Genomic DNA, 14,149 nt, shown 5'->3' with positions numbered 1-14,149 from the left:
TTGTAATTGCACTTTTAATTTCACAACTCTTATTGTAGATAAGTGTCACATGTCATTTTTAGTTAAATGAACAAAAAATGCCTACTTTGGTTTTTAATTTATTAAATGAACAAAAATGTCTACTTTATTTTCAAATTTATTACTACTTATAGATGATTCAATTTTATTTATTCAGATTTAATTACATAAAATCAATTAAATGAAAGAAATAAAAAAAAATCAAGATACTATTTACGACTCAAGTTTTAGTAAAAATAAACACGTGTGTTCGGCTGCCTAAAAAATTTAAAAAAAGTAATTCGAGTTCCAACTTTATTCAAGTTCATATTCTTTTAAATTTGAACTTGAGTTTGAGACTAAAACTCAAGTTCAAGTGTTCCCTTCAACTCGAGTTCAGAAACTCGAACTCAAATTAATGAACAATATTTTTTTATTCTTAAAAATATTATAACTTTTTCGTTTAATCCTGATTGAGATGATTTTTTTCTATGCGTTGACAACGAAAAGATGAATAAAATCTCACCCATATACCCTATTAAAATTTTTCATCACCATTGAGTTTTTATTAAATACTATATAAATATAAATTTAAGTTTTGACTCACTCAAACACAAACTCAAAAAAAGATTCTTATCTTAAACCATAACTCAAATGTACACAACCAAACACAAACTCAAGTTACAACTTCAACTCAAGTTATAACTCAAATTTAACTCAAAAATTACATTCAAGTTACACTCTAAAAAAACATGCCCAACTCAAATAAATTATAATATCAAATTATAACTCAAATTTATGCAACCAAATACAAACTAGTTATAACTTAAATTCAACTTAAAATTTATACTCAAATCACTTAGCTCAAAAATAATAAAAAAATAAGTTATTAATAAATAAATTATTAATAATTTAAATTTGAGTATATAAATCGTCGCAAACCTGGAGCATGTAGACGATCATTTATGTTACATTACTGTTTTACCCCGAGCCACTACGCAGAGTCACGGAATGTAGTCTGAACTTCCACGAGTCTAATGTCCAAAAGACTCTTTCGTACAACAGTAACCAGATTGAAAGAATTATTCCCATTCTCCGAGAATCTACCAATTTATTTTATTTTACCAAAATTTTCGATCTTTTTCTCAAATAACCCAATTTATCCTGCCAAGTAACTTTGAACTTTCCCTAGAAAAATCCATCATTTTACCGAGAAAATCCTTCCAAGCTTCAACGAAGAAAATGGCGAGCCTTCAAGACCCTGGTTCTTCCGTTTCCTTCACCGATTTCCCCGAAGACGTCCAGCTCTGCGTCCTCTCCTTCCTCACGCCGCCGGAGATGGCCGCATTCGCTTGCACTTCGAAACGTTTCGTTTCGCTATGCATAAACGACGGTAAGCTCTGGTTCGCCATGTGCGACCGGAGGTGGGGCTCGAAGACCCACATCAAGCGATGGGGCAAGGGAAACATCTCCTACAAGCTGCTATACAAGACCCTCAGCCAGTGGGAGAATCTGATCGGCTTCTCGCGCCGAAGCGGCGCCGGAGAAACCGCCGGCATATCATCCCCGCCGTTGATCTTCTTCGAGTGGGGCCCATCCTTCCTCACCGCCTCTAGAGTTTCTCCATCGAGAAACGGAACCTACAACGTGATAAAGGCTCCTTTTTTATGGATGAGCCTCTCGCCTGAGGGGCAAACCGTGAACTTCCTCGACCCCGACGGCCGGAGCGAAATCTCCAGGGATTTCGCGATCTCCGAAGGCTTTGATTGCGCAGAGAGCGATCTGGTCCCCGTCAATGTGAGTTTCATGGGGAAAACGCATTTTGTTGTCGAGGAAGATTTGAGCTTTGCGTATAAGAACGGGGTTCGCAGAAGTTCGAGCTCGGCGAATCTGCGCGGAGACGAGGAGGATGTAATTGAAGCGGAAATGGGGTCTCCGGGGAGCTTACCGGACCGGTTCATGTCGGAGATTTATCAGTACTTTGCGAACCGGACGAGCCCCGTTGGGGACAGGACGTCAAGGAGCCAGAGGAGGAGAGAGAAGGAGAGGCAAGCGAGGAGGAAATGGGAGCCTCAACATTTCGTCAAGATTGTTAATTGCTCGCCTACTCCGTCTCGGCCATTGCAGGGCCTGTGGAAGGTTTGCTCTTCTTTATTCTCCTTATATTTTATGCTTATATTGGCCCTTTCAAGTGTTGTAACTTCATTGTGTTGGAATGCCTTTGTATTTAATTGAGAAATTTAGATGACATGAATCAAATTTTACTCTTTACTGTGAATATGTTGTCTTTATGTTTAGTTTGTGTTTCTTCTCTGTCATGTATATTATTGGCAATTGTTAGTGATGGACTTTGAATGTGTTCCCTTTTTAGTCTTGTGTAATTTGATTTAGTTGTTCCAAGTGTTGTCCTGGAGTGAATTGAGTCATGTCTTTGCAGACATTCTCTGCATAATTGATTGTTTTGGTCCCTTTTTTTAGTTGTTTCTTATATACTATCATTCTCGGAAGATTATGCCTACAAGAGTTCTTCCTTATTGGTCATCTGTCCCTACTTGTCTACTGCAGGGAATTTATGACGACATGAACCTGGGCATCTATCTCGTTGCATATGACGATATTGATGGCATTTCTTGCCGAAAGGTTTGGAACTCGCGGGAAAATTTTGCCAGTTATGGTCCAGTATTCTGGACATCAAACATTACATTTGTGGAGTCTCCATTTTCTTCTGAGGAAGAAAATCTATTCGCTAGTCGCTTACATCTTCGCCCACTTCCGGAAGCAGATTGGATTGAGAGTCCCGCATCAGCAGAGAACAATGTGGTCTCTCGCATTCTTTATGTCAACTCAAGTTATGATCTGGTTATTCCACACATGGCAGGAACTACTGCTAATCCACAGCTTGTGGAGGGAAGGATTTGGCAATATAGGGACGGAACATTTGGATTCGGGTTTCTTAGGGACAATTTTATTATAGACCTGAAGCATGTGTCCGAGAATGGTTGTCTCCTTGATGCAGTGGAGTCTTCCTGTGACTGATATTTCTAGTCTCAGAAAGTTCTGTACAGATGTAACAGCCACTAACTTGGTGTTGGCCCTGTATAACATATTTATTGAGATGTCATCATCTCAATTGGTTCACTTTCACCTTTGTTTCAGCTCATGTTCTTTCTTTATCAATAGTCTGAACCAGCCACCTAATTTGTGTAGTTTGTTTCAGCTCGCTCTCTCTTTCTCTCTCCCTTTAGCCTGAACCAGCCACCTAACTTGCGTAGGTTCCGACTTAAAATTTCTCAAATTCAATGCAATGCTATCGGATTTTGGTTTCCATTTCATTAAATTTGCTTCATTCCGTAAGCTTCTCATGCAATAAGATTATTAGATTTACTTCCCATATCATTTAAGATCGTTATTCATTGATCATTTGCCTGAGACCTCTTGCTCTAGTGGCACTGGGGGATTTGGGTGGAGTGGGGTTTAGGTGGGAGGTTGCGGATTCAATCCCGTAAGCGGTGCCCATATCAGCTTTTGTTCATTTAGGGCGTGAAAAAAAGCTACCTGCTTTGCATTGTAAATCTTACAATAAAGCAAAGCTATGAAGAGTTGAATGCTTTTACAGAGAAAGAAGCTAGACTCTCAACACTTATTTAACATCATTAATAGTGAAACCATAAGTTCACAAACAAACCAAATAGCTCTCAAGATTACAAAAACCGCAGGGGTGAAAAGAGGGGCATAAGAACTGAACAGGTTTTGGCATCCCATGAAATTGAGCATCCACAATCCCACAACAAAACCGATAAACAACGAATGAATCCACATGCTTCAACTATATATATGTCTATATATATATATATATATTTATATATAGAAATCCATCTGTCTGGCAAGCAAAATGCGTTTTAGGACTGCAGTGAAATGATCATCAGGCAAAGGAAACAACAGCAACATAGAGGAAAAGAAATACACGAGACCTGAGACACTAGAATTAGTCTTTATTCTATGCATCAAATTTCAGCAGCAACTTCTGTGGCAACCGTGACATTCTCCGAAGCTGCATCCTTGACATGGTCACCCTCAAGCTGGCTCAAGTTACCCTTTTCCTTAATCAGTTGGATGTGGTGGTGTTTGCAGTAGAGCCGTCCCTCGTGTGCAATATAGTTCGATGGGCTGATCGTACACCCGCCATGGCAGCACTTGAAACAGCTTTTATGGTAAGGAGTCCCATTTACTGTCACCTTTTATTCAGTAGTAACACAGTATTAGCCTCGTGCTTTCACGAAAACAAAAAATTGCATAATGACGTGTCAATTTATGTGCAGAAATATGACAATTTAGTGTTTAGTGTTTACCTTCTCAGTTGGATAGACAGTATTCTTGCAGCCAAAGCATTTATCTCTAGTTCCTCCAAACATACTTGTGACTTTAGCCACTGCAGGTTTCTGGCAACAGGGATTCAAGATCAAAGATTAACATGAGCAGGTATTTGGAAACTTTTTTTGTATTAATGGCAAAAAAAAAAAAACAAAAAAAAAGAAAGAGAAAAAAAAAAAAACTTGATTTAGACGAATTACGTCACTATCCAGGGGTTTTTCTGCTTTTACGATTTTAGGTGTCCCTGAAATGATGAATCAAATACGAACAGATTAGCTCCTTTAAAAGGAAACCAATAAAAGAAAGATTACTTATTTAGGAGGAAGCTGGATCTTTACCTTCAAAGCTTTTGTCAAGACTGCCAGTTCTTTTGAAGAGCTGATCAAAGTGTGGCCTGCAGTAGAGTACCCCCTCAAAGGAATTATAGTTGCTGAGCTGCAAATTTAATCTATCGATCAATAAATTTGCACCAAAACTCCCATTGAAAGAAGTCATTTTGCCATATACTTTTTGGCACATAATGGGAACTTTAGTCAAGTACGTTGTCACAAACCAAAACGAATAGTTTCTGATATAATGAAGCATAAACATGGCTTGGAAATAAACTGAGTATTTATAAATCTTACTTTAACACGCAAGAAAATCCAATCCAACACCTAAAAAGAACTTTAAACGACTATTAAAATTCTGGTCCTAGAATAATGGTTTAGTAAAACGTTATGAGAGCAAAGCCTACCAAGTGCCAACAGACTTGTCTAGTTTTATTTTTTTCCTTTGCGGTTTAACAATCATTGGTTCTGATCTACCGTTGACATAAAGGTGTGAGCAAAAATCGCAGAATTAGATTTATGAGAATAGCCATCAAAGCACGCCTCTATGAAAGAAGGCAGTGTATAATCAACCACATCAAAGAAAGCACGAGAGAGAGAGAGAGAGAGAGAGAGAGAGAGAGAAGGGGATGCACATACATACATATTACATATATATATATATATATATCTATTTATATATAAATACACACATTACCTTGAGGGTTCCTTTGCAGTGGTGGCATCGGAAACAGGCTTTGTGGTAAATCCTGTTATCCGCCGTCAACTTGTCAACAAGATACACGGTCTTGTCACAGGCCATGCACTTCTGGGTTGTCCCTGCAAATGCCATGTTTGCTTTCCACTTGTGGATTAATCTAAGAAACTCAACCAACACTTGTTAGTTTTTCCTTTTTCTGGAATGAAAAGTGGAGAGGAGATAAGGAAACAGAAGGGTAATAGGAATGAGGAATGAAGCAGGGGATTGCGGAAAACGAAAGCAGTTGAGATAATTAAAGGTGGTCACAGTTGGCAATCATTTTGTCCCAATTTGAAGCACTTACCTAATGGTTGTCCTCTGATATTTATTTATTTATTTCCTTCTCTCTCTTTTCTTTTGTTCTCTTTTTCCCTGTACTCCAACAGTAGAAAGGTGATAAAAGAAAGGTGAAAAATAAGTTTTACTTGCAGGATGCGGATAGATCCAATCTCTGAGTACAGGAAATTCAACGACTTTTTCTTTCCTTCTTTCTTTCTTTCTTTCTTTTTTTTTATTAGTTGAATTGTCTAAGTTGCTTTTTGCATAAGATAGAAACACAAATCAATCCATTTAAAGACAACCCATTTGGACAACTTCATTGCGGATTACTATTGGCAGGTCAAGAAATATGGACCATTAAATTTTCTTTTATTTGCTAAACGGACCATGGAATTAGTTGAGAAGTTAGCTAGCTGTTAAATTATTGAAGAGGTCCTTGTCTTGATAAGTACTGCACAATTCGGCTGCACTAATGTCAGCACTCGGGAGTAGTAGTATACGTGCCATACATGCATGGGGACAGTAAAGACCAAGTGGTCACCCTCTTATCGACAAATTATGGCTTAACTGAACAACAAGTCAAAAATAGAAATGGCACATAAAATACGAAAGTTTAATTTTTTTTTTCTTTATTCTTTGCAAAAAATAATGTAGTTTTAATTTTTAAAGGCAGTATATGGTTTTTATTTATTTATTTATTTTTTATTTGGGAGAAACGACAGAAGAAAGACTTTTGGAATCTTAAAGTAATAAAACGACCCCATGGCCATCGAATGCCAGCTCTTGATTAAACCCAACGCTTAGCTGGATTACTTCCATTCTCATACAACAGCTTGGCTCAATGATTATCACATTACCTCCCTATGTTTCAATATTGAGGGGGGAATCATTCTAGCCCACGAGGACTAGAGAACCTAACGATGTGGGCCACAAAAGAGTTAGACTGGTCCTAAATTGAAGCAAAATTTTAATTTAAATAAAATAATTACGGCGAAGGAATCATAGGTGGGCATTTGGTCTAGTGGTATGATTCTCGCTTTGGGTGCGAGAGGTCCCGAGTTCGATTCTCGGAATGCCCCTTTTCCTTCTTTTTCTTTTTTAGTTATATTAATGGCGAAATGTTTAAAACCCTATTAAAAACTCTCTCTCTCTCTCTCTCGAGATCGCACTGCTTTGCTCCTCCTTCCGGTGAGTATCTTCTTTCTCAGCGCTTCGCTTTCCAGTTTCGTCTCTCCCAAAATACGTTCTCTCTCTCTCTCTCTCTCTCTCTCTCTCTCGATCGCACTGGTTTGCTCCTCCTTCCGGTGAGTATCTTCTTTCTCAGCGCTTCGCTTTCCAGTTTCGTCTCTCCCAAAATACGTTTTTTTTTCCCAGTTTCGGCTCTCAACTGATACTCTGCAAGCCCTATTGCGTTGGGGTTTAATAAATTAACCTCAATTTTCAAAATACGCTTTTTGGGATGTTTAATTCTCAAGCTGTTTTAGGGTGTTTTTAACTTCTGCATTATGGATTCTTCATTTTGTTTCCTCGTATCACTATTTTGCACCGGTAAAATTTTTTCCTTTTTGTTTTTTGGTGAATATCTCATACATGTTACTTTTTGCATTCGTGTTGACCTAGTTGATTTAATTTTCTGCGAAAATTTCTTTCCTTGTTTTTTTTTCCCTAGAGAAATTGCTTCATGCCAGTAGTTTGAGGAAAGAACCTTTCGAGTAAAGGGACAAGAAAGGAAAAATGGTGTTTGGGCAAGTTGTGATTGGTCCCCCTGGATCAGGGAAGACCACATACTGCAATGGCATGTCTCAGTTCCTTAAACTCATCGGAAGGTAAACTTTATATTTCTGCATTTTGGGCAGTTGTTCATTCTTGCCGTTTTTGTCTTTGTAGCTATTTTCTAGTTTAAAAAATAGCTGCTTGAATTTGAGAGATTTTGTATCGTTGAGGTGTGCAGGAAAGTTGCTATTATAAATCTGGATCCTGCTAACGATGCGTTACCGTATCCTCTTCGTGAGGGTATTAATACTATTGCTCATTTTCTTTATTTTTAGAGTTTCGTATTTTTCTTGTTGCGTGCCAAATATGAAGTCTCCTTAATGCTTACTATCTAGCTATAAATGCGCCGTCAACATTGAGGATCTAATAAAACTAAGTGATGTGATGACGGAGCATTCCCTTGGTCCTAATGGAGGTAAGTCTGATGCTTTCTTATTATTTTTGTTGCTTCAATCTGTGAAAGCAATTGTTGTTGGTAGACTCTGTTCTTGACCTTCGGCCTTTAGTTTTTAAGGGGGTCGAATTTTTTCGCCTTTTTTTCTTTTCATTTATTGTTTTGTGCACTCTAACGTTTCTTTTCTGATGAACTCTAGGCCTTGTGTATTGTATGGATTATCTAGAGAAAAATGTAGATTGGTTGGAAAAAAAACTGGAACCTCTAGTAAAAGGTTGGTATATTCTGTGTTGCCTTTAGCAATTTAGCATTAAAATTTACATATACAAGCTGAATTTAAAAGTTACCGGTTCAAAGCCTTTGATTAGTTATCTTACCCATTCAGTGGCAATTATAAAATGCCAGTCCCATGTTTGCTTATAATGCTATTAATTTTGCAGATCACTATCTTCTCTTTGATTTCCCTGGCCAAGTAGAGTTATTTTTTCTTCACTCCAGTGCCAAGAGTGTCATCATGAAACTCATAAAAAAGTTAAACCTTAGGGTATGATTTTGTTTTTAATGAATGACGTTTTTATTTTCAATCAGGAGTCTGAACGACTCGAATGACTTATGCCCGTTATCTTTATGGGTTCCTCATTTGATGCAGTTGACTGCCGTGCATTTAGTTGATGCCCATCTCTGCAGTGACGCTGGGAAATACATTAGTGCATTGCTTCTCTCTTTATCAACGATGCTACATATGGAACTCCCACACATTAATGTTTTGTCGAAGATCGACTTAATAGAGAACTATGGAAAGCTAGGTATGTTTGCAGCTTTTCTTTTATTGAGTTGAAGTGTTAATTTCTGATGCTAATACTGCTTGCAATTGCTGCTTATGCATGCCAATTGTTAATATATTTTTTTCTTTCTTTTATGCTTTGCAGCGTTTAATCTCGATTTTTATACTGACGTTCAAGATCTATCATATTTACAGAGCCTCCTTGATCAGGATCCACGCACTGCCAAGTACAGGTGGAGTTAATTACAGATTTTTTTAAATTCTAATTATACTCACCCTTTTATATATTTTTACTGCTTGCTCCACTGTAGGGAGCATAGTCCTAGGTTTCGTGTTAGACTCCTATATTTTATTGCTACCTCCACCAGAGTTGGAATATTCTCCCATTTCGTGAGTTAACAACCTTTTCTTTGCTAGTTACCCATGTGAGTTGGATCTTTAGATGGGTTGAATAGGGTTTAACCTCAATGCCGGCTCGGTATGAGTAAAATAAATGTTAATAGCAACTCTTGTGAGTTAGATCTCTGGATAGGCGGAATGGAGTTTTCTTTTTGGTGGTAATTAAACTCTATCGTCGCTGACCAGAACACATTCACTGAAGCTTGAAATTGAACTGGGTTTGCATGATTCTTCACATACTGAAAGGAAGGAGGCGAGATAGAAGTCTGCATGCAGAGAAACTCTTTGGTTAGTCGACTTCAACTATATGCCGACTGAATGTTTTCTTGTTGCAGAAAGCTTACCAAGGAGCTCTGTGATGTGATAGAAGACTACAGCCTTGTCGATTTTACAACCCTAGACATTCAGGTCCGCCAATATTCTTCCTTTTTGTTGTTGGCACCTTTATTTTTGTAATTTACTGTTCATAAATTCTAAACACAGTCGGCGTACTCATTTACAGGATAAGGAAAGTGTAAGGAATCTTGTTAAACTGATTGACAAAACCAATGGGTATATTTTTGCGGGCATAGAAGCAAGTGCAGTTGAATTCAGCAAGATTGCAGTTGGTCCACTTGATTGGGATTATTACAGATATCCTTTTCTTCTTCTTTTCCCTTTTTGCACTTCATTTCTTCTTCTTTTCTCCTCCTTTCATCGTTGCGTTCTTGAATACAAGATCACTTGTACATATTCACCCTTTTATTTTATATGTTATATATAAGACCGTTATGAATGACTGAGAATGGGGAGTTTGATGAGATTTTCTTTAACTAAGTAGTTCACAGTTGCAGCAGTGCAAGAGAAGTATATGAAGGATGATGAAAATTTTGATCACAACGACTAACGGGAAACTTTGCAGTCCCCTTTGTGTAAGCAGATGCATTTCATTTTCTACTTCGTGCCTTGTGTTTTTGGTTTATAAGCATCTCAATTATATCGCTTTGCCAATCGTTTTAGCTTTTTGCTAATTATTACCAGGGATCTGATCAGTTGAAAGTACAAGGTTTTTCTCATGATGGAGAAGATCCAGATAATGTATGAAGTGGGTATATGCGGTCTTTTTCCTCCATGTCCTGCTCATAATTACTGCACATTTATAGAACTGTTCAGCGACGATCATTGTATAAATATGCTTTAAGATTTTTGTTCTTTCTTTTGCTTTGTTCCTGTGGAATCATGACCAAGTGAAAAGTGTTCATATCTTGAACTAACTCGTAAAGCGTTCATTTTTGACAATAGCAACTTTGAAATAAATGCCTATCTTTCTTTTCAACTGGGTAGTAAATAGACCAAAAGCTTACCTTTTTTTGGGGGTCCTTTTTTTTTTTTTTTTTTTTTTTTTTTCTTCTCTCTCTCTCTTGGAAAATCTGCCCTTCAATTGAAGTGGAACTGACAGAATACAGTGGATAATGGATGAGATGATAAGTTTGCCATTGTATGCCCTAGATTGTTTAACCTCCTTTTTTTAATTATTTGTTGTCTGACTTGATCCTTGAATTTTGAATTTAATTTCTGTTTTTCTTGACAAGCCTTAATTTTTGACTTTAATCTCATACTCTCGTTGATCAGAGAATTTGTGGTTTGAAAAGCTCAGGAGAGATAATCCGTGATCTTTATAGCTCATGAACACGCGCTTACTCGGAGAGATGATAACCATAGTTTTTTGCTTGGAAAATTTTGTTCTGAATGAACAACTGAAGACCCAGAAACGAGAGTACAAAATGGGAAAAAGAAGTCGTCCCCGTTAATGTGTGAACGCGTTTAGGCTATTAGTAAAATAATAGCGCTAGCGTAAATTAGAATATGGGTTGGCTAAGGATGAATGGTATAAATCAACGAGGTTTACCAAACACAACTAAAAGTGACGGAATAGAAGTTTCGAAGTACTTGCATGTACATAAGCTACCCCTAGAATGTTCTTTAGTAAAGTTTGCCTTCGTCTGTATTCAAACGGGAGTTTTTTTGGTAGGATTGAAAAAAATAAATTATCGGTAGTTTTTTATTTTTCAACCGTTAAATTTATATGAGAAATTATTTATTCGGCATATTTTTTTAATATGATGCGATTTTAATAATATCTAACGATCAAAAATTAATCCTACCAGTAGACTAATTTGGCAGAGAAGGTCCCTTTCTAATTAAAATAAAAATATATTCCGGATATATATATCTATGATCATTTTATTAAAATATAAATACACTAATTTTAGAATACCAAGGGTAAAATTATTCGTTATTTTCAGGATATGAATAGAGACAAACATAAATAAAAGTGGTTTAGAAAAAGGGTAATCTTAACAAATACCCTTTAAAAGTGCATGGATCGTGATTTTTACTTTTTACTTTTAATTCATAATATTTTTAGTCAAATAATTACACTAATAAAAGAATATTTATCAAGATTAAGGAATAAAAATTCAGACTCATACACTCTTCAGAATAAATTCTTTATTTTTTTTATTGGGAAAAAGATTAACGAAAAGATTTTGTATCGGTCCACGTCGAAGTCTATAACAACCATGGAAAATGAAATGAAAATGTGTGAAATGGTGAGAAATAGATGTTTACCGTCGCAATTGGGAGCTTCAACCCTAAACTTCCCTTCACTTTATGTTTTTTCGTTTTTAAAAGGAGCTGCAACTCTAAACTTTCTTTTACTTACATGTTTTTTCTTTTTTAAAAACGATTAATGTCAAAAGGAGTTGCTTTCTTTCTAGATGAGATTATCGACAAAGTGTCAACCTCAAAGAGTAAGAAAAATGAGGATACTTAATAGTGATTTGGTTATATTTATTTTTTTTATATATTTATATATTGTATATATGAATGAAAAGGACATGGTGATGTAGCGAAATCTTGCAAGGGCACTAAAGTCTAGTGTGACGTTTCATCATAATCAAGAAAAGGGCATTATTCCATGGAAAAATAAGGCCTGTTTTTTGTGCTTGTTAGTCGTTACATCCAAGATCTTGGCCGTCTTCTAGTTCTAGAGAGAAAATGCAAAGCTTCTGTTCTGCAATAGTTGCCGTCGAGACGACGTTGACTTCTTCTAGAAACAATAATGAAGTCTTAACCGTACAGTTTTAACCTTCAAACGTGTCCTGATCTGGTGGGTTTTGGGCACATGATCATTATCATTATACCATTTACTAGAATAAAGTCTCTTATCTGCTTAACTGTTTGTCACATTACCGATAAATTTTTTCTTGCATGTGGACCATTCAACTAAAAAAATCAACTTGTGTTAATCTGGGATCTCTTCTTTTTAAATTTTTTTTTTTTTTATATATTTGAATCTAGAACCTATAAGGGAAAACTTATACGTAATTTGTTTTTTTTTTTTTTTTTTCCTGCAAAACTTTATACGTATCTTTTCATTAATCTCGCGTGCATATCCCCAAAATATGTTGTAGCCCATGATAAGCACGATTCATGTGACTTGTCCTAACATTCTAGAAATGACAACAAGTTGCTACACATTAAATAAATTAACCCCAAAAAAAAAAAAAAAACACAAAGTGTGGAAGCAAAGACAATTGTGATGAAATTGAGGCCTTGAACTGCATCAAGTTTTGCCATGAGGTTTTAAAAGCAATTCTCCCTCTTGCAGATAAAAATTAAAGAGAAGGAATTGCGAAAGTATATTATTTGAATCAAAAATTGGAGAATGGTTCATGAATTAGAATAATGTGATTAGAATTATTTTTAATTTACGTGTATTTTTTGTGAGAGAAAACACTGTAACGAACTATGAATTATAAAGTATGATTCAAATTATAGTTTCAATCCTCTAACCAAACATCCCCTGATTTAATTAGGAACAAATATCACTGCTCCAATCCAAGTATCTATTGTTGATGTGGCGGTGTGTTTCTAGAATTTTAGCTGGAAAGTAATTAAAAAAAAAAGGAAAAGAAATAGAAGAGTTCGAGAAAGCTAAGAAGAAAAATCTTCTTCTGTTTTTATTTAGTTTTTATAGTTTCAAATTTGTCTAAAGGATTAGGAACCCTTATTGTTGAATTTTACGTCACCAGTTATGGAAGGCATGACATCTGATGATCCCATTAATATTAATGATTGATCAATATGGTGCAGTTTAGCAATTCTCAATTTAAACTAAACTTCTTGACTTGCCAATGCGTGTTTGTTATTTTAATCATCAACGTTCTCACATTTTTATTTTTTAAGTGAGAATGAGATAATTTAGTAATAATATTTTCTATTTAGAAGATCTCACGGGTTACAAAATCTTTTAATAGACAGAAGCAAAGTCCAAGTTGGTGTTAAAATATTTAATTGTACACTCAAGTAAAATAACATGATATTTCGCAAGTAATGTTTTTGACAATTTCTATCAAGGTTTCTATTTATTTATTTATTTTTTTATGTAGTTCTTATCTCCCAAGTAATCATCAATATCCAATCCAAGAAAAATACAAGAAACTAACTATTCATCAGCTCGTCAAATTTTATATGACATTTGCAACCAAAAAAAAGGATTTTCGTAGGCATGGACCATAATAGCCGGGAGCTATTTATGTGGGTAGAGTTTAGTGATGTCAAAATCCTGGAGAGAATTACTTAACTTAAAAGTATATGGTCTTGATTTTTATCTCAATCTCTTATTAATACTTTTTTTTATTAATATAATTATTTGATTTAAATGATATTAATAAAAAATAAATGATAAAAATTTAGACTCATGTACTTTAAGATAAGAGTATTTGCCTCATTTCACTTTAATCGTGTCATGTAGTGTCGTGTCTTGCCTGCCCAGCCCACAATCGGCTAAGCCTATGCGTGCTTCGTGCCGTGCTCGGCCTAGCCTACCAAAACTCGTGTCGTGCTCGTGCCAATCAAGATTTAAAAATATAAATATGGCACAATTCATGGGCTTAAACACACTCGTGCTCATACCGTGTCGTGCTTTTATCGTGCTCGGCACAATGAACTTTTAGGCTGGCCCATTAGGTGATTGAGTCGTTTTCTTACTTTCTTTTTTTTTTTTTTTTTTTAAAGAATAAAAATTTATAATGCTCTAG

General features: G+C 35.9%; 3 protein-coding genes and 1 non-coding gene across 6 annotated transcripts; 3 read left to right on the top strand and 1 right to left on the bottom strand.

Moving 5' to 3' along the window:
* Window positions 1-1,065: 1,065 nt before the first annotated feature.
* Window positions 1,066-3,168, top strand: LOC21384656 (F-box protein At3g12350). Its single transcript, XM_010096053.2, has 2 exons — window positions 1,066-2,136; window positions 2,563-3,168. The coding sequence occupies exons 1-2, from the start codon at window positions 1,240-1,242 to the stop codon at window positions 3,031-3,033; spliced, it is 1,368 nt and encodes a 455-aa protein (XP_010094355.1). The 5' UTR covers window positions 1,066-1,239; the 3' UTR covers window positions 3,034-3,168.
* Window positions 3,169-3,613: 445 nt separating this feature from the next.
* Window positions 3,614-5,721, bottom strand: LOC21384655 (LIM domain-containing protein WLIM1). Its single transcript, XM_010096052.2, has 5 exons — window positions 5,395-5,721; window positions 4,707-4,803; window positions 4,569-4,612; window positions 4,347-4,436; window positions 3,614-4,232 (listed from the first exon to the last, which is right to left on the bottom strand). The coding sequence occupies exons 1-5, from the start codon at window positions 5,527-5,529 to the stop codon at window positions 4,002-4,004; spliced, it is 597 nt and encodes a 198-aa protein (XP_010094354.1). The 5' UTR covers window positions 5,530-5,721; the 3' UTR covers window positions 3,614-4,001.
* Window positions 5,722-6,722: 1,001 nt separating this feature from the next.
* Window positions 6,723-6,794, top strand: TRNAP-UGG. Its single transcript has one exon. It is a non-coding gene; the product is annotated as a tRNA-Pro (tRNA).
* Window positions 6,795-6,872: 78 nt separating this feature from the next.
* LOC21384654 (GPN-loop GTPase 2) lies at window positions 6,873-10,380 on the top strand. 3 transcript variants are annotated; one of them, XM_024164235.1, is made up of 12 exons: window positions 6,873-6,903; window positions 7,385-7,541; window positions 7,667-7,711; window positions 7,824-7,903; window positions 8,082-8,156; window positions 8,323-8,426; window positions 8,532-8,688; window positions 8,812-8,899; window positions 9,401-9,473; window positions 9,568-9,698; window positions 9,891-9,976; window positions 10,086-10,380. In XM_024164235.1, exons 2-11 carry the CDS (start codon window positions 7,450-7,452, stop codon window positions 9,949-9,951), a joined length of 906 nt encoding a protein of 301 aa, XP_024020003.1. In that variant the 5' UTR covers window positions 6,873-6,903; window positions 7,385-7,449; the 3' UTR covers window positions 9,952-9,976; window positions 10,086-10,380. The 3 variants fall into 3 exon arrangements, with proteins under 3 accessions (XP_024020003.1, XP_024020005.1, XP_024020004.1); XM_024164236.1 differs by lacking the exon at window positions 6,873-6,903 and adding an exon at window positions 6,972-7,019; XM_024164237.1 differs by lacking the exon at window positions 7,667-7,711.
* Window positions 10,381-14,149: the final 3,769 nt, after the last annotated feature.

Source organism: Morus notabilis, unplaced genomic scaffold (assembly GCF_000414095.1).
Source record: "Morus notabilis unplaced genomic scaffold, ASM41409v2 Scaffold4203, whole genome shotgun sequence".
NCBI classification, from domain to species: Eukaryota; Viridiplantae; Streptophyta; class Magnoliopsida; order Rosales; family Moraceae; genus Morus; species Morus notabilis.
The sequence above is the reverse complement of the archived record's forward strand: the minus strand, read 5'-3'. Positions and strand labels throughout refer to the sequence as shown.

Bases quoted from the DNA above. Each gene is read 5' to 3' on its own strand.
- LOC21384656 (XM_010096053.2), top strand. From the start codon at position 1,240: ATGGCGAGCCTTCAAGACCCTGGTTCTTCCGTTTCCTTCACCGATTTC. The intron at 2,137-2,562 runs GTTTGCTCTTCT...TGTCTACTGCAG, and splicing joins CATTGCAGGGCCTGTGGAAG to GGAATTTATGACGACATGAA.
- LOC21384655 (XM_010096052.2), bottom strand. From the start codon at position 5,529: ATGGCATTTGCAGGGACAACCCAGAAGTGCATGGCCTGTGACAAGACC. The intron at 4,613-4,706 runs GTAAAGATCCAG...TCATCATTTCAG, and splicing joins TCTTGACAAAAGCTTTGAAG to GGACACCTAAAATCGTAAAA. The intron at 4,233-4,346 runs GTAAACACTAAA...ACTGAATAAAAG, and splicing joins CTGTCTATCCAACTGAGAAG to GTGACAGTAAATGGGACTCC.
- LOC21384654 (XM_024164235.1), top strand. From the start codon at position 7,450: ATGGTGTTTGGGCAAGTTGTGATTGGTCCCCCTGGATCAGGGAAGACC. The intron at 7,542-7,666 runs GTAAACTTTATA...TGAGGTGTGCAG, and splicing joins TTCCTTAAACTCATCGGAAG to GAAAGTTGCTATTATAAATC. The intron at 8,900-9,400 runs GTGGAGTTAATT...TTCTTGTTGCAG, and splicing joins CCACGCACTGCCAAGTACAG to AAAGCTTACCAAGGAGCTCT.